Source organism: Macrobrachium nipponense, chromosome 20 (genome assembly GCF_015104395.2).
Source record: "Macrobrachium nipponense isolate FS-2020 chromosome 20, ASM1510439v2, whole genome shotgun sequence".
NCBI lineage: Eukaryota > Metazoa > Arthropoda > Malacostraca > Decapoda > Palaemonidae > Macrobrachium > Macrobrachium nipponense.
Window position 1 is genome coordinate 49,920,892 of NC_061089.1, and position 20,000 is coordinate 49,940,891.

At 36.5% G+C, this 20,000-nt stretch overlaps 1 protein-coding gene across 3 annotated transcripts in view; it reads right to left on the reverse strand.

Moving 5' to 3' along the window:
* Positions 1–20,000, reverse strand: part of LOC135225683 (T-cell leukemia homeobox protein 3-like) — a 128,071-nt gene that overhangs the window by 46,130 nt on the left and 61,941 nt on the right. For all 3 annotated transcript variants that reach the window (XM_064265042.1, XM_064265050.1, XM_064265033.1), the window contains one exon: positions 17,550–17,683. In XM_064265042.1, coding sequence (XP_064121112.1) covers positions 17,550–17,683 — 134 coding nt within the window. The remainder of the gene's footprint in view (positions 1–17,549; positions 17,684–20,000) is intronic.

Consider the following 20,000-nt stretch of genomic DNA (forward strand, 5'->3'; position numbering starts at 1 on the left):
GTGTGGAGTGAGAGCGGATGTAAGTACTTACATGTACGCCGTACGTATACACGCATATATATAGTGCATATATGCATACATGTGTACGTATATATACTCCTACATATAGTGTATATGTGTGCGTGTGGAAAGGACAATCATGCAAGCAGGAAAATAAGATAAACCCCGATACCAAATTCTTCTTTCATTTAAGTTCTCTCTCTCTCTCTCTCTCTCTCTCTCTCTCTCTCTCTCTCTCTCTCTCTCTCTCTCCCAAAAACTTTTGACATATAGCTGTGTCTACGAAATTCTCGGCTGCGTAAATATCATTCAGGCAGTAGTATGTGCCTATCTATGATCCTGATCACATTGCAACTAAAAACGAGTTTCGAACAAATATTGAAGTACTTCGATGGATTACTACAAAGCTATGGAAGGCATGACGTCCTAGAACTGCAACTTTATTCATTTTGTGCGATTCAAAATTATAACATCCCAAATCGCTCTGAATTAAGTAGAATATATTCAGCTCTATAGAAATGATTTTGTCTGTTTGCATAACATTTTTATGACAGATGAGAATGACAGAATATTTCTCACTTCTCACTCCATCCATTACTGGGGAAGTAGATACCAACAGTTTCAAAGAAATAAGATTATTTTTTGGGCATGATTAAATAAATCATGAAAATTTACGACTGTGAAAAGATATACGTTGATTTCTCTTCATCTCTGGTTGCAGGTTTTTTTTCGGGAACCTGGTCGTGAGAAGTGATTGACCATCTCCGCTGAATATCAGAAAAAAAATTGAATAAATCAGCATGAGAGAGTGGGCCCTTCTCCCAAAAAACTAATCGGAGTTGACCGACTTGAAAATGAAAAACGGGAAGAACATCGGTAAACGGTATCGCTGCCTCTCCAAAAGCACATGTAAGAAAAGTTATGTTATTAATTAGGTTACCTTGATTATTGTCGGAAAAATCAACCGAATTTCGGTGCTTAGATAATTGCAACGACACATATGTGGTGTAAGCACGAAGATATAGTTTGCAACGATCTAGTTGACATGGTGTAAGCACCAAGGTGTAGTTTGCAACGATCTCATTGACATGGTGTAAGCACCAAGGTGTAGTTTGCAACGATCTCATTGACATGGTGTAAGCACCAAGGTGTAGTTTGCAACGATCTCATTGACATGGTGTAAGCACCAAGGTGTAGTTTGCAACGATCTCGTTGACATGGTGTAAGTACCAAGTTATAGCTTGCAACAATCTCTCGGTTATGGTGTAAGCACCAAGGTGTAATTTGCAACGATCTCACGGACATGGTGTCAGCACCATGGTGTTGCTTGCAATGCCCTCTAGGACGTGGTGTAATAACAATGTAGTATGTTTCACACTGTCTCATTTATCAAACATTATATTGCGCAAAAAGAAATCGCGTTTATGTTACTTATATAACCTTGAAACCTCTTAGGATTGTCTTCTTTCCCCTAAGGACTTGACTCCAGGAGTTATCGGCCTTCTAGGTGAGGTTGCAAGTCCCATTTATATATTTATTTTTTTATGCCCGTTTGTGACAGCCACAGTCGTTCAGCTACTAGGTAATTAATTGGTCATATCAACGAGTGAATTATGGTTTTTAGATTTTCAACATAGACTGACAAACCGTTGAGAAAATGTTTCGCTTTTTTCATAGACTGACAAATCCTTCAGAAAATGTTTCACTTTTTTCATAGACTGACAAATCCTTGAGAAAATTTTTCACTTTTTTCATAGACTGACAAATCCTTGAGAAAATGTTTCGCTTTTTCCATAGTCTGAAAAATCGTGGATAAAATGTTTTGCATTTTCCATAGACTGACAAATCGTGGAGAAAATGTTTCACTTTTTCCATAGACTGACAAATCGTGGAGAAAATGTTTCGCTTTTAACATAGATTGACAAGTCGTGGAGAAAATGTTTTGATATTTCCATAGACTGACAAATCGTGGAGAAAATGTTTCGCTTTTTCCATAGATTGACAAATTGTGGAGAAAATGTTTCGCTTTTTCCATAGACTGCCAAATCGTGGAGAAAATATTTCGCTTTTTCCTTAGACTGACAAATCGTGGCGAAAATGTTTCGCTTATTCCATAGACTGACAAATTGTGGAGAAAATGTTTCGCTTTTTTAATAGATTGACAAATCGTGGAGAAAATATTTCGCTTTTTCCATAGACTGCCAAATCGTGCAGAAAATATTTCGCTTTTTCTTTAGACTGCCAAATCGTGGAGAAAATGTTTCGCTTTTTCCATAGACTGACAAATTATGGAGAAAATGTTTCGCTTTTTCCATAGACTGACAAATCGTGGAGAAAATGTTTCGCTTGCTTTTTCCATAGATGTTTCGCTATTTCCATAGACTGACAAATCGAGGAGAAAATGTTTCGCTTTTTCCGTAGACTGACAAATTGCGGAGAAAATGTTTCGCTTTTTCCATAGATTGACAAATCGTGGAGAAAATGTTTCGCTTGCTTTTTCCATAGATGTTTCGCTATTTCCATAGACTGACAAATCGAGGAGAAAATGTTTCGCTTTTTCCATAGACTGACAAATCGTGGAGAAAATGTTTCGCTTTTTCCATAGACTGCCAAATCGTGGAGAAAATGTTTCGCTTTTTCCATAGACTGACAAATCGTGGAGAAAATGTTTCGCTTTTTCCATAGACTGACAAATCGTGGAGAAAATGTCTCGCTTTTTCAACTACAGTTCGTTTTAGAAGGAAAGAATATTAAAATACGCAAGGGAAGCCATTTTTATATGATTATTTCATCCAACCTTGAAAAAGTATTTCTATAAATTCTTTTGCGTTTTGAGTGTTCGCACTGAACGGAGTTAAATAATTGTTAAAAAATTTCAGTTATTCATGGATATACATATATATATATATAATATATATATATATATATATATATATATATTATATATATATATATATATATATATATATATATATATCATACACATACCTACATACTATATGCATATATATATAAAATAATATCATATATATATCTATATATGTGTGTATGTATGTATGTATATATATATATATATATATATATATATATATATCTCTATATATCCATATACATATAAAATATATCTATATATTATATTAATAATATATGATATATATATATACTATATACATTTACATACATATATATATATATATATATATATATATATGAGAAAGAGATAGAGAGAGACAGAGACAGAGAGATGGAGACTTGATACATGAAAAATATTCTGTAGGAAATTCTACCCTTATCCCCCCGCCATTTAACAGTGCAAAAAAAAAAAAAAAAAAAAAAGGCAAATGGAAACTGAAGACTATTGAAGAAAATAAGAAAAATCAGTTCCGTTGGTCAGTGTCCTCAGGTAGTGAATTAGCGATATTTTCCTATATCGCCCGAGGGAGAGAGAAAGAGAAAATGAACACACGAAGATAAAAGATTATAGAAAAAAAAGGAGATAAGAAAAATAAGAAACCGAAAAGTAAAAACATCCCATTTGTTGCCTCGTCATGGCGTGCTCAGGCAGCAGCAACACCGTCATTAACATCAGAAGTAGGCTACAATGCTGAAGAAGATGTTAACGTAATTAAGCGTTGTTTTTGGCCTTTACAAGGGAACTGCATGTGGCAGTAGGGAGTGTTACTTGTCATATACATGACGACAAGAAGGGAGAGAACGCCGGGCAAAAGGGAACGGAGTGGGGGTTAAAGGGGGGTTGGGGGGTCAGGGGAGAAAGTTGATGGGGAGGGGGGAGAGGTCGGTTGAGAGGACATATACGAGTGACGACGGCGGCGCCATCTTAGAGCAAAACAGAGACAATTTCTTTGTTCATTTTGGTTCTGAATCAGCGTGCCTGCGTGTGTGCGTGCATGCTTTCATTTCTGCATGTGTCCGTCCAAGGATGGACGGTTCCTTTTCCGTGTCCGCTTGCTTGCATGTGCATCCCAGGACGTTAACGGCTAGTTCGTGGCCTGTGCCCTTTGTGAGCAAGACTGTTAGGATGGGTAAAAATCCTTGTCAGTTCGTGTGTGTATGTTTGTCTCCAAGGATGGATAGTGTTCACACGGCTGTTTCCTAGGACGGACATCTGTCTTTTCGGTGTTCTTGCTATGTCAGTGTCCTTGTCTTCCCGTGTCGTTTGAGGATGAATAACTCCTACTGCAGAGATCCTACTCGGTATTTTGTCGTTTTCGTCGCCGTAGTCACTTACGATGTTTTGGCCTTCTCCTTCAGGAGACGGTTATATGGTTTAGTGCTGTCATTCTCTTTCAGGTAAATCACTTGGTTGAATAAATTAATCTATGTTGCTCTTGTCGTTGTGTAAAGAGGTAGCCAGTCTGTTCCATTTGCCATTTTATCTCTCAGCGGTGTCAGTAACCATTGCAGTGTGACGCCAGGTAAAGTGCAATCAGTCAATTATATAATGCTGTAATTACAAGGAGGAGAATGTGATCATCGGAGAGGTAACAGCGAAAGTATTCGGATTAAAGTCACTTCTCAAATAGACAAATTTCAAACATACATTTACAGCATGCAGTGATTTCCGTTTTTTTTTTTTTTTTTCAGGTTCGATTCTCAGCTGTACTCCCGTACCGTCCTCGTACCGTTTGTTCGAGCTATATGTTCATAGCGTCTTTCCGAAGCTGATATAATTTATCTTTAATATTTAAAAGAACGAAGGGTACCCGAAAATTCAAATTTTCAGGGTCGATTAATATGCTGTATAAAATTTTCATGATATTAATGGTTCTCTCCTGTACAACCCCAATATAGACTATATCTATATCTATATATTTTATATATCTATATATATATATATATATATATATATATATATATATAATATATATATGCATACATACATACATATAATGCATGCGCGCTTGCTTGCATGATCGTGTAAGGGTGTTCTTTTAGTTTAACGTATGGTAGAGGATGCCGTGCGATAATATTCCACGCCATTATGGAACATTGGATATGCACATTGTTGAACATGAAATGCAGGCACCTGCATATGGTAGGGAAAAGGCGGCATGCGAAGAAATCAATAAATAGACCAAAAAAAGGGGTGACAGAGTAGTTAGTGATGTATGGAAAAAAATACGTTGAAGTCCTGACTATGGATATGTGCACCCTCTCCTATTGTAAATGGTACTAATGATATACAGATATATATCATATATATATATATATATATATATATATATATATATATATATATATGTGTGTGTGTGTGTGTGTGCGTGTGTGTGTGTGTGCATATATATATATATATATATATATATATATATATATATATATGTGTGTGTGTGTGTGTGTGTGTGCATATATATATATATATATATATATATATAATATATATATATATATATATATATATATATATATTATATGAAAGACTGGGGGGCATCTAGAACGCCGCAGATTCACCAGTATTAGAACAGCAAACGAACATCGTTGCATCCTATAACTTTATTTGGGCAAATTTTCGAGACCACATGTCTCATCTTTAGGGCGGTAAGAATACAAAGAATAAATATTAAACATCGACTTGGTTAGAAAAAAAAAATTACAAAAGCCTAAAACTTTAGCTTAAACAAACACTAAAGAAACTTTAAAACATACTGAAAAAACTAATATTTAAAAAACTTGAATAATATTAGAATCTTTATAAGAAAATGATGTCTTGTATTTTTTACAATGATCTCTTATATTAGAAAATTCTTTTGGTTTTAATTAACATCTAGTTCGGTGACTAACTCCAAGATGAGAATCAACTGACTTTGAGCAATCTCTCGGTGGCTCCGACATATTTCCCAACTGTACATTTTGGACAAGTGAAACTATAAACCACCAGAGACCGCATCAAATCGGGAAGCTTACACTTATGGTGAAACAATGACCCAATGGTATTAGGATTATTGAACATAATTTCTTAGAATATATTAATGGCTTACACCCAAATACACAGTTCACTATTAAGCAGGAAGACGATAATAAACTTGCATTTTTGGATATTTTAATCACTCGAACTCCTCAGGGTTTCAATACCAGCGTTTTGAGAAAAAAGGTACGAACTTTTATAGCAGTTGTCTTCCACTTTTATATTAAATAGCATTTCCTCACTGTTACACCGTGCCTATGTGTTACCCTCTAATTGGTACAACTTTCACAAAGAAATTCTGTTTTTACTTCAATTTTTCAAAAATAATTCGTATCCTTCCTTTTTAATCAACAAGCATGTAAATAGCTTTTTGTACATTCGAAGAAATTCTAACAATCGCTGTAAAATTCCATTCCAGCTCTAGATATCAGATTATAAAAAAAATCCTAAGACCATTGTGTCATTATTTTACCATAAGGATAAGCTTCCCGCTTTGATGGGTTACTGGTGGTTTATTGTTTCACTTGTAAAGCTGGGAAATATATCGAAGTCTACGAAAGATTACTCAAAGTCAAAGTTGATTCTCATCTTGGAGTTAGTCACCGAACAGGATGTCAATTAAAAACAAAAGAATTTTCTAATATAAGAGGTCACTGTAGAAAATGCAAGACATCATTTTCTTACAAAGATTTTAATATTATTTAAGTTTTTTCAATATTAGGTTTTTCTGTATGTTTTAAAGTTTCTTTAGTGTTTCTTTTAATTAAAGCTTTAGGCTTTAAAACAAAAGCATTTTCTAATATAAGAGATCACTGTAAAAATGCAAGACATCATTTTCTTATGAAGATTTTAATATTATCAGCCAAGCACACCAATGACCACTCTCTCTCTCTCTCTCTCTCTCTCTCTCTCTCTATACTGGAATCTTTAACTATCAAGCAGCAGCTTGCTCCTTCCCTAAACAGCCAGACCTCCACTATCTTATATATAGCCTAAGTTGCCGTCATTCAGTTCCTAACTCAGATAGAGTTAGGTACTAAACGTTCTAATATTATTATTATTACTACTATTATTATTATTTTTATTACACACACACACACACACCCACACACACACACACACACACACACACACACACACACATATATATATATATATATATATATATATATATATATATATTTTATACATAATACATATAGTCCATGTTTAATTTTTATTTGTTGTATTCTTACAGCCCTGAAGATGAGATTTGTGGTCTCAAAAATTTGGCCAAATAAAGTTAGAGGATTCTACGATGGCTGTTTGCTGTTCTATTCCTGGGTATACACACACACACACACACACACACATCATATATATATGATATATATATATATATATATATATATATATATATGTGTGTGTGTGTGTGTGTGTGTGTGTAGATATATGTACGTATGAAGTCAGATTTTCTTTATCTACTGAATTCGTCCGTGTAAATTATGCAAAAATGGAGTAACTTATACGCCTTGATAAAATAAATTTATATTTTATAATACCAAGTGTCTGCATGTAGTACGGTCCACTGACCATAAAAAGCATCAGTAAGTGGTAAAAGTACTTTGTAGTTTATTTCTGATAGTCACGTGGTCTTAGATATCTAGGTTATCAAGCGGCAATTTTTTTTAAATGTTCCATTTCTTCCAGCAAGCGGTTAGTCAGTCGTTGAGGATTGCCCGAGGGCGTGAGGGTTGCAGCAGTAGAACCGAGCAATATGAAAAACCTCCTGATGCTGCTAAGGGTTAGGCAGTCACCGAGGAGGAAATAGTTCTCATTTTGAATGTGTTAACTTGGAAACCCTTCCAATACCTCAGTCACTTGAGAGGGTATTTGACAAGAATAATTCTTAGATTGAAGGGTTGCATTAGAGTCCAGTAAGCTGGAATCCCATAAGGGGTAGCAATTTAGTAGTGGTTGAGAAGGGTCAGTACCTACACAGGACCCACTCTGGAGGGTTACTACACGGGACCCACTCGGGAGGGTTGCATTACTGAGCAACGTGGACCGTCGTGTGATTTCGTGCGGTATTTGCGGTCAGAGCGGTGCAATCGAGTGGTCTGGTTAAAAATACCATAAAGGTTTATTGGCAGTTGATGGCCATTTGGCGTCCAAGAACAATCCTGTCTTCTCTGAAGTGAATTAGCTATTGGCGAGAATATTTCTCTTACAGAGTAACAGTTAAAAAACCTCTTCGTTTATAATTACTTCAAAATTACCGTCAGTATATTTTACCAGTGATTTTCTTTAATGATTTTCGAACGAATGTAAGCCACATGTGAAATTCTAATCGCAATTGCTTACACAGAAATAAGAGGGGGCAAGCTGTCATTGAAATATGATTACTCGTGTGATTCATGTTGCGTGGCATTATTTATGAATGAATGACATTTACGATGTGTGATTGTTCTTGGTATGACAGAATAGTGAATAAGCATGGCGTTTATGAACCACTAGCACACTAAGCCTTTATGAAGAAGCCTGATTCCGATGACACGAGTGAAATGTGACTGGTCACGACGAATCACGTGTGTGAAGGGTGATTGCGGGTGCATAGCATTCATTCATACGTATGATATAGGTACGTCATGGTAGATGTCATGTGTAGTGTTATTTTTTTTATATCTAAGAAATGAATATGTAAAATACGTGAACGAGTATGAGAAATATGTATGGAGTTCTATTGCCTATTTTCAAAATAAATCAGAAAGGTGTATATTTTACATGCATACATACATGATTAAAAATAACCATTCTTAGGCCTTAACATAAAGTGATTTCTAGGACGATGTTCAATGATTGGAGCGGAATGTAGATAAAAATAAACTAGTGGGAGTGTTCGTAATAGAAATTTGCGTATCTGCTTAGAATAATTGTAAGTAGAGCTCTCTCTCTCTCTCTCTCTCTCTCTCTCTCTCTCTCTCTCTCTCTCTCTCTCTCCAACAAAAACATAACATGCATAGTTCAGTTTTAATTGAACTTTGAATGCGGCTTTTTTTTTATTATCTTTAACAGTCAGTTAAAAATAAAGATTAAATTATTGATATTATTTTCTACTCGTTTGTGATGAAATTAATTCAAGGATGCTATAAACAAGAATGCTTATTTTGGTCACATCAGCCCAAACAATCTAGAGTGTGAATTTTTCTATAAAAAATAAAACTCGTTAACTGTGTAATAATTTTATATAAAGGTGCATTTCTTATGAATACTCAGGCCATCAATAGAAGATATTTATACCAAATAGTTTAAGAAAAAGTAATCAAAAGAGATTCCAGTGATTCACTGATCACAAATTCCAACTTTTGCCGTTGTGTAATTTCATGAAATCCGTCCTCACCCCCCAGGTCTTGTTTCGTGAAATACAATAGGTATCTCAAGTACATCACGACCATTTGATTTTTTTCATGAAATGTAATATTCCTTCAGTCTCATTTCATGAATTACGTTTTTATCATTTATCCTTACCTCACGAAATTTAATAGGATTTTCATCGTTTACTTTAATAATTATATAGCTTCCTCGATTTGTTCAGTTAAATACAGAATCTTATCAGCTTCTTTCATGAAATTCCTCACTTCCCACCTCACGTCTTGTTACATATGATTCTCCGTCGATCTCGTACCATGAAATAATTTATCCTTCTCCCCTTGGTAAAACATCTGGATAAGAAATCCTCACCCGTAAAATCCTCAGACTTACTTCATGAAACTCCTGCAGCTGTATTTTTCCCGTGACAAATCCTTTTTTCTATAATCCTCAGGCGTATTTCAAGAAATTCTTGCAGCTGTATTTTTCTGGTGACGAAATCCTCTTTTCTGTAATCCTCAGGCTTACTTCATGAAATATCCTGCAACCTTTCGTTTTTTTTTTTTTTTGCGTGTTTCTCCTCCTGTTTCATGAAAGACATTCAAGAGGCCAAGATTCTTTTGAAATAGTAGGCCTACTTCAATTTTTTTAACCACTTCTACTTATTCAAAAGACGTAATAATTTGATTAATTCGGATAGGCATTTTCATCAAAAATTTGTATCTCTTATAAGTTATATTGGCAAATGATTCATTCTGCGCGTCGGTGACCATGGCATTTGCAACGACAGTTTGTAACCACAAATCAACCGTTCAAGTCAATCAGCCAACCTCTTCAGACGAAGGCGCCATTTTAGGTGAAGCTCCGCGGTATTCAATTCTTACGCTGGGCGCCCAACTCTTACCCCCACTACACCCCTCCCCCCTTAGTCCCCTAACCATCCACACCCAGCCCTGATAAATCAAGAATATAACCGCTTTTAATCTGAATACGATGGTATTAAATACTTCAAAACTGCCGTCGGTAGACGCTAAGTGTCATCGGCAGTTTTAACCCTTCGCTGGCTGCCTGATGTATGATGTATCGCCCATTGAAGGAATTGATGGTCGGGAAAAGCGCTTTACCTGTATTTGTGACCTTTAACTCGAGAGCTTAATGGCCAAATATATTAAGGTTTTAATTTGGGTTCTGGATGTAAAGACTGAATGGCACGCACCTGTTTGCATGCTGGCTTATTCTGTGATATGCATTATGTTGATGTGACTTTGCTTGTACATTCGTGCGTGCATGTACTGATACTACGTCTATGTATACCAATATACACATACATTATATATGCACAGAACACATGCGTACATACATATACATATATGTGTATGTATGGATGTGTGTGTGCTGTGTATATATAATGAATGCGCATATTGGTATATATAAACATTATATTAGTACATGCACGCGCAAATGTCCTGTTATCATTTCTAACAGGATCTCATTGGAACTGGATATCTAGCGGAGATATTTATTCAAAACAAGTTACTTTTTTGAATAAATATCTCCAGTGTCAAAGAGGTCCTGTTAGTAATTGTATTAATGCACAGAACAATCGTGTAAGTGATGAAGTTTATATATATATATATATTATATATATGTATATATATATATATATATATATATATATAGTATATATATATATAGATAGATAGATAGAGATATAGATATATATACATATATATACAATTGTGTGTACATACACACGTTCATTTAAATACAATTATGTATGCACATGTGTGTATACATAATTATATTTTTATGAGCGTTAGTGTGTATACGTATAACTTCTAGTAGTATGTAAGCGAAAGCAGCAGAGAATTTAATTTCCATGTTATCGTGACACAATGTCTGGTAAATTCCTGGGTTTAGTGTCATCTCGTCTCAAATTGGTTTTGGTTATCTTTTTCTTAAATTACACCTACTGTGCAATGTCTTTCATTATTTAATGTGAAATAACACTAGTAGTTATCGTACTTTTGGCAGAGTGAATCAGATGGAGGAGGAGGGGAGGAGGAGGAGAAGTGAAGCGTCTGCCATGTATCGGATTTTTTTTTTTTCCCTTTAGAAAGTGGCCTTATAACTTCGCTATTTAATACTAAACTCTCCTTACATGCAGCAGGCATGTTAGATCTACTGACGTCAAGAACGAATACTTCAGTCACTTAGCTGACGTCAAAAATATATACGTCAGTAAGTCAGGTGCTTCTTCTTCTTTTCAAAAATATATACTTCAGTAAGTCAGGTGCTTCTTCTTCTTGTTATTCTTTTTTTTTTTTCCTTCAGCTGCAATTGCTATATCCTTGCTGTTAAAGGCCGCGTTCGTATGTAGAGAAAGCAAATAGCCACGGTCTGCCTGGGCAAGTGCGTGAATTGCACATGTTTGAAGAGCAGTTGTTATCGTGATACGTGGCGGCTGTCCATCATTCGAATGGCTGTCACATGTAAGCTTTTCGGGAGGGGTACCACTGTCTCGGTGCATCGGGAGATGGGGGAATGGGGGGGCGGGAGGGGGGAGGGCATTCCAGGGACTAATCTGGATCCCAAACTCAGTGACGTGGTCCATCTTATGAGGTTTTATGACTTGAGCGACACGCGAGGTTCATTGACAGGTGTGTCCCGTCGTATGCCTTTGAATGCACATGACTTGAAGATTAAAGCGAGAGAGAGAGAGAGACGTGCAAGGAGGTCCTCTCAGACGTGCAAATAGATATATGAATGTACACGCAAGATTAATTAATATTTTTTTTTATCTCTGATGAAGATGTAATAATAAATAAAAATGATAAAAGCCGAGCATACAAATTTTCTTTCCATATGTATTTTTATTAGTAGGAATCATCTTCCAAAAGCAACAAAACAAAAAAAATGTCAAGGAACATGAACTGCTGCGCTATCCTTGCCTTGCCTGGGGAAGGAAGTTCAGTTAATCCATGAGATTCCTCAATTAAATGTTCGGGTTCCCGTTCCTTTTTGTGCTCCGGGAATCACGCAAGAAGTTCCCCGGCAAATGACAGGTTCTCATGATTAAATCCTTTTTAGAAACCTCGGTTTAACGTTGAGTGATGGGCCCCTTCCACGAACTGTTCCGAGTAGGAAGGTGTGTGTGTGTGTGTGTGTGTGTGTATGTGTGTGTGCGTGCGCGCCGGTGTGACACACGAAAAGAATAGTCGCAGCGACTGCGATCAAACGGAATCTGCGACTACATTCGCCGATAGGCTCTTTGGCTTTGGCCCAGTGTGCTTTATCTGTTACTTAGGACGAATGCGCAGAGGTCTTTAAGTTAAGAAGTCTCATATATTTCTTTTACTGTAAGCTCTATTTTATGATTCTTCGGTGTGAGTGTCTGTTCTAGTCTGCTGGAGAGTTTTTGTTCACTTCACTTAGTAACAAGTGACATTAAAACACGCACGCACACATGTTTATATATATATACATATATATATATAATAGTATATATAATAGTGTGTGTGTGGTGTGTGTTGGTGTGTTTGTGTGTTGCATTGCATGCACTGCTCGCGCATATATATGATATATATATATATATATATATATATATATATATATATATATCTATATATATATTATCATATATGTATATATATTATATAGTAATATATAAATATATAAATTATTAATATTATATAATATATATTATATAATGTATAAATATATAAAGCTTAAGCAAAGGCGGCCCCCACCTCACCCTCCCAGTGGATTGAACTAGGAGCGCCATCAAATAATTGTCAATGATCAGTCACATCTTGTCACCGGGAATGATGGAGGACCCTTTCATCCTTTTGGTAATTTTGATCCTTCACTGCGGCAGGACTCATCAGCTATCGATGAAATGCCGATGAAAATAATGTCCATCAATTAATCATAAGGCAACGAGGTTACGATATCCCAGGTTGAGGATAATTATCGTTCATCGGGAATCGATGTCTGCTGTGTCGACGCTATGAATGTTGTGGCCAAGTTGTCATTCCTACTGTCACTGTTTATTAGACTTCGGAGAAAACAATGGCGTATTCTATTTTCATATTGACCGACAGGTGTAGTTTGGCAGCTGCCCATAGAAGGTAGGTGATTGGAAGTAATATTTGTGGTAATATTGCCCGTATACATGCACACACACTATATATATATAATATATATATATATATATATATATATCTATATATATATATATCATATTTCTATTTATTTATTTTATATATAATATACATATATATATATTTTATAAATAATTATTCTATAATATTTTATATTTTATATATTCTATAGGCTACATATATAATTAAATCCACACAAGGAGGCGAGTGAAACCCGGGATTATCCGTTGATCCTCTTTCCCTGTCCTGTCTGTTTGGAGAACACGCTGCCCGAATAAAACAAAAATCTAACCCCGCCCACCACTACTCAGTTTTGTATATAAAGCTTCGTAAACTATTTTTGTACTCAGTGTGTACTTGAAAATGTAGAATAAACTACGAAAGTACTTTTTCTAAGTTTCGGGTTTCACTCGCCTTGATATTGTCAAGCACGCGGACTTTCGTGCTTCAGTGAATATATATATATATATATATATATATATATATATATATATATATATATATATATATATATTTGTGTGTGCGCGCGCGCGTGCATGTATGTAAGTCTGTGTGAAGTTCTGCGCCCTTGAGTAGGAATATACGCGCGCTCAACCATCCTGGAGATACACCATTGCATGCAGTTCCATCCGACAGCACAATCGAAATCCATTTGACATAACTTAGGGAACGAGCATTCCCTGCTGCCTGGATTATCTCCGACATAAAAATCCATTACGAACCTCCCTAAATAAGAAAAAAAAATCCCTTCTCCCCCGTTACAATACCCCCACGAACTATTTTCAATTAACAGGCTCTGGAAACCAACAAATTCCTATTAAGTTTTAAACTTCCTGGAACTTGTCGCCCGGTTTAGAGACCCCTTGCCATTACTGCGACCGGGGAAGATTGATACTGTATCAGGAGTGCTCTGAAGGAGGAGGGGGCGGAGGAGGAGGCTTGGACGACGACGACGACATTCCTGGTGGGTCTCTGGTATAGGCTTACGCTGTCGCTGGTGTGTCTTCACCCTTAACTAGATCTTAAGTTTTGGGGGGAAGTCAAGTGGCGACATTTATAGCTTGAGCTTGCTTCCATGCAGTTAACTAACAGTAATCAAACAAGATTTTTTTTTTTTTTTTTTTTGCAAAGGCTTTCAAAACGTTTTCGTGCCTACAATATATGCTAGATTTGAGTTTTGATCTTGACGGTATGTGGTATCATTGCTTTCGCAGCAATAATAATCGAGTAATATTTGAGGGTTGCGAGGAGTGTCATTCCCCAGGGTGAATCCCCATTACAGAAAATAATTACAGACTCCTTTAGATTCCTTGACTTATAAATATAAATCTCAGTGAGTGAAAGAAAACAGGAACTGGAATTAAAAACTTCCACGAAAATGACAGATGATATAAAATTAGAATTGGACTGAATCGATGCAATTTTAATAAAAATTCTTCTTGGACATGAGAGGTAATATTACTTTTATAAAAATTCCGAAATAGCCAAATTGGATTTTGCTGGCGAATCCAATAACTGCGAATGACTTCCAGATAACTTCCACATATAGAATCAGGTTTCTATTAGCAGTGTTCACGCCAAGACTTTCCAAATAAGCAGTATATCTTTGAATGAGACTGAAGAAACACTTTTGAATTTCATCTGGTCATAGTTTTTCGTCATCTGCGCCAGCAGTTATCGTCTGCAGGGAAAGAATTGGTCTGTTAATGATTTCTAGGACTAAATATCATCAGGCATCTTTCTCGATTCTGGAAGTAAGTTGCCATCCCAAATAGAGGTTCAATCTTGCCTAAAGATGAAGATGAGAACCCTCTCAATAGAACAGTTTTATTTCTTTGTTGTAGAATAGAATAGGATATAGAATTGAGGTCAAAGGCCAAGCGCTGGGATCTATCACGCCATTCAGCGCTGACAGGAAAATTGATATTAAGAAGGTTTTAAAGGTGTAACAGGGGGAAACCTCTCAGTTGCACTAGGAAACAATTTTTAGAGAAGGTGGAAAGTCAGATCGGCAAAAAGAATATGAACGGAGGTACAGTAAAAGAAATGAGAGAGGTTGCAGCTAGGGGCTGTAGGGAAGCTGGAAGCTGCAAAGACCCTTAGGTAATGCTTAAATCGACCAGACGCTTTCCCCCGAAGACTTTGCGCCGCTTCTGATATAGCAAAGCCGACGCCAGGTACTCTTCCAAATGAATTGGATTGGTATATGTTCCGCAACCCATGCAAGAAGAAGAAGGCGCCTTCCAAATAAGACAGCCTGGGTCGCCGTCACCTTCTCAGACCTTACCAAATAAGCACCAGCTCCCGGAACCTTGCGCCTTGAGCGGGTGCTGTCTTAATTCAAGATATAATCTTGGCCTAATTACGCCTCGTATCCTCCGGTGCCGGATTCATTTATTTCCATTTATGTTTCAACTGTATATTCCTCGGAAGAGAAATGCTCTAACGAAGCCGGGAATCGATGCGCTCTTATTTCTTTTCTGGGAGAGAGATGGGAAATAGTGGATGGTAGAGACACACCACTGGATATAAACTGATGTTTGTAATCTGTGTGGTTTTTATTTTAATTTTCGAGGTTTGCATCATGTTTACATCATTGACACTTTCGACATCTAATGGAATTTTTTTATGTATATTATATATTATATAAATTTTTACATTTAATTTTTTTTTTCATTTTTTATTATTATTATTTTTTTTTAGTGGAGGCCTTTTTTCAGGGTCACATGCTTTGCTAAGCTACTGGTTTACTTAGTTTTCTAGCTGTATTTGAGAATTTAGCATAAATCAGCAGTAAACGTGTTTCTCTTTGTAAGCCTCAAATAAAAAATCTCTCTCTCTCTCTCTCTCTTTCTCTCTCTCTCTCTCTCTCTCTCTCTCTCTCTCTCTCTCTCTCGTGTGAACCCATATTGTATGTTTTTCTCATAACAAGACCTGACGCTCTTATAAAATTAAGAAATTACCAAACAATCAAGAAAACGAAGAAAAAAATCTTTGTGCTCGCTACACCTTGCAAAATGCAATCCTTGCATCCCGAAGGAAATATAATATTATGGACACCCCAAACTGAATTTGTACAACAATAATTTCCCTTCCAGGTAAGAATTATGTATGTAGCTAAATGAGACACAGGCCCTGTATGCGCGCACCTCTCTAAACAGAGTAATATGATTCACTGGCAATAAAAAAAAAAAAAGATAGAGAGAGAGTGAGTGTGTGAGAAAAAATGTTAATCATATTCTCGGGACTAATTTCCCTTCTCCATCATTTGCGGAGATCAAGAGAACAAAAGTGAGTAGGTATTCCCTTCTGGCTCCCCGAAACTCCGTCTGCCTTTTCGCGCCCAAAAGGCTCTGATCTTTACGCGCGCCAAAATAGCATTATCTTTTCCCGCCAAAACCGGCCTCAGTTGGGAGATCACTAGCGTAAAAGTGAGGGAGCATAATTGATGCGAGAAACGAGGTTTTCGAGTTAATTTGACTGTGACGATAATTACTGCCATCTAGATCAATTAAGCCCATGTTTTATCGTCCCTTAATTAGATTAGTCTGGAAGAGAGTTAGAAGTAAATTGCCTCTTGTTATCTCCGCTTAGTGTTTTTGTCCTTAAGGTGAGGTATCTCGCCGTACGGATCTCGGAACCCCTGATATGGAGGGAGCTTAAACAGCTTATCGGCTTTTAGGAGGAGTCATGATGAACGCGCCATCATGAGCGCATCACAATTTCGCTCTTTCTTAATTCGAACTGGAACTTAGGACCTGATAAGCAGGTCCGACTTCTTCCTTTCTTAGGAGGGTCATGGCGTCGAGGAAATGCTTCATTTCTCAGATAGTCTCTAACCCGGCAGATAAGACGGGACGGGGGAAGTTCACAGTAATTCGAGACTTCAAAGTGACGTCTCCTCTAAACATTTATTTCTCCGTGAGATTTCCTCGTTAATCAAGAAATACAGTGACAGGGTTTAAAAAATTCATTTTGGAAACGAGAGAGTACAAGAAATACAGCGACAGGGTTCTAGAAAAAAAAAAAAAAAAAAAACTTCCTTATGGAAACGAGAGCTGCGCGAGATTAACAAAAGATGAGAAAAAAAAGAATCACACGGGTAAGGGACTGACCTCCACTTGGTTCTCCTATTCTGGAACCAGGTCTTGACCTGGGCGTCGGTCATCTTGAGCTGTTTGGCTAAGGCTGCCCTCTCACTCGATGCCAGGTACTTCTGCTTGTTGAACCTCTTCTCCAACTCGTTCACCTGTTAGTAAACAAAATGGGAGAAATGAAATTTGATATGACCGTTGGCCAACGAAGAAGAGACTATTATTTTTGTTGTGTTGTTATTTTTCAATTTAACTCTCTATCTCTCTCTCTCTCTCCGATAACATTGAATTGTAGATTATAGAACTATATATATAAGGTAAACTTTCTCAGCATAAATCATATGATTATTTTCCAATCGAGTTGATTTGAAGATTAAGCTATATTTCTTTAACGTTAAATGTGAATCACATAAATAAATCAATATCAGGATTTACACCACCTTAATAAAAACCAACACTTAAAATTTCTTAAAATATCAACATGAAACAAAGAAAAGTAACAACAAAAAAGCGGCGATGAGATAATAAGATCACACAACAATCAAGGTCCTTTCTTAATCTGATCGTCCTCTTGGATAAACAGAGAGAGAGAGAGAGAGAGAGAGAGAGAGAGAGAGAATATCTCTCGACCTGCCCCTTCCCCAACAATCGGGATAACCTTTCAGACTACAGCTTAAGTACGTGGTTTGATAAAGGCCTTGCTCACGTCACCTATTGTTTACATTCTGGCCGTTCTAAGTGTGGTTAAGTTGATCATTATATTGATGAATGCGTGTGTGCGTTTGTACGTATGTGCGTAGCAGAGATTCTCTTGTGTCTTTGCGTTTGCTTAGGAAGAGTATAGTCAGAGCTTGAACTTGAATCTGGGGAGGGACTAAGTCGATAAGTTTAGAAAGAAAATGGTGATAATGATGTGGGTCTAAGGCCACATTTGATGGTTGAGAAAGTAGGAAGTAGTTTCTAGCTTAATAACAACAACAACAACAACAATAATAATAATAATAATAATAATAATAATAATAATAATAATAATAATAATAATAATAATAAGAAGAAGAAGAAGAAGAAGAAGAAGAAGAAGAAGAAGGAGAAGAGAAAAAGAATATAACAAAAGAATGGGTAATATAAGAATTATTATCCTTCCTGCTGCGCATACAAGCACTTCAAACCCATACTTAAGGTCATGGTGTAAAGGTTACTGCCTAATTCAACACCGGAATAGGACGGATTTGTGTGACTATTGGATCTGTAATATACTTTAGCGTCACAGCAATAAAGGTCGTCAATGACGGATGATAACGAATGAAAATACTTAAAAGAAAAAAAAAAAGAATCATGCATTGCCAACATACATAATCAACATAAAAACAGGTGTTAAATGTGTATGCTTATACATTTGTAATAAACACATGCCCTTTTAACGTCTTGTGGTTATTACAATGACATATGTATCTGGTAAGATATGTGACCAGTGGATTCTGTATGTATATGCATAAGTACATTATATTTATGTATTATATATATTATACGTGTATCTATAAATGTGTGTATACACATTCTGGTATTTTTTTGTATATGTTCGTCGAGTGCTAATGCCCATGTATTATCTACAACTTGGCAACCCTTCCAATACTTCCAGTACTTCTCCTTGTCTTCGAGGTTGAACTCTTGAAAGGTTAAACTAAGACTACCCCATGCCGTTCTATTCACTGTTTCAACTATCAGCCTGACTTTATTGCATATGAGAGCGAACTGGAATGATGAACTTATGAAATTTAGGCAAAAAATCTTTTTATTTTATTGTATGAAACCGAGTACTTATAGGTATATACGCGCTGTAGTATAAATTCTCTCCTCCTACATATAATTTTAGAAAAGAAATTAGAGGAGCATGGAAAATTTCCAGCTCTGATTTCGTACAATAAAAATTCTAAGAATTTGGGCGTAAATTTCACCTCATCTTTCCACTTCACTGCCGTAAGTACTTTTAAAAGTGAGGCTGAGTCACGTTCGCAGTCATGTTCTGCCGAGTTCTCTGGCCGAGAATGACTCCCATTAAAATGACTTTATTATGTGGCAGGTGACTTTCAATATCTTAATTAGAAACGACCCTGGGTTAACTCCCCAGGGTACTCCACCCTTTGGAGCTCGCGAAAATCATCCTTATGGCTCAGAGTTTGTTAGCTGAAGACCTAACGAGTAAAATAAAATGGACGTCGAGTCGTAGGAAGATGAGTGAAGATTTATTCTTTTTTTTTATTTTTAGATAGATAAAAAACTGCGAGAAAGGAAAAGGTCGTCGAGGTGTGAGTACCTTTCCGTGGGCTTCCGGCATCCTGAAGACCAGAGTTTTGGGCGGAAGTAGCGATATGTTATCAGTGCTTTGAACAACGCGCTCTCTCGTATCAGGCAAAACCCTAAGTAATACGAATAAAAAAATTTCTTTCCTGTGAAGGATAGGGCGGTTTCATT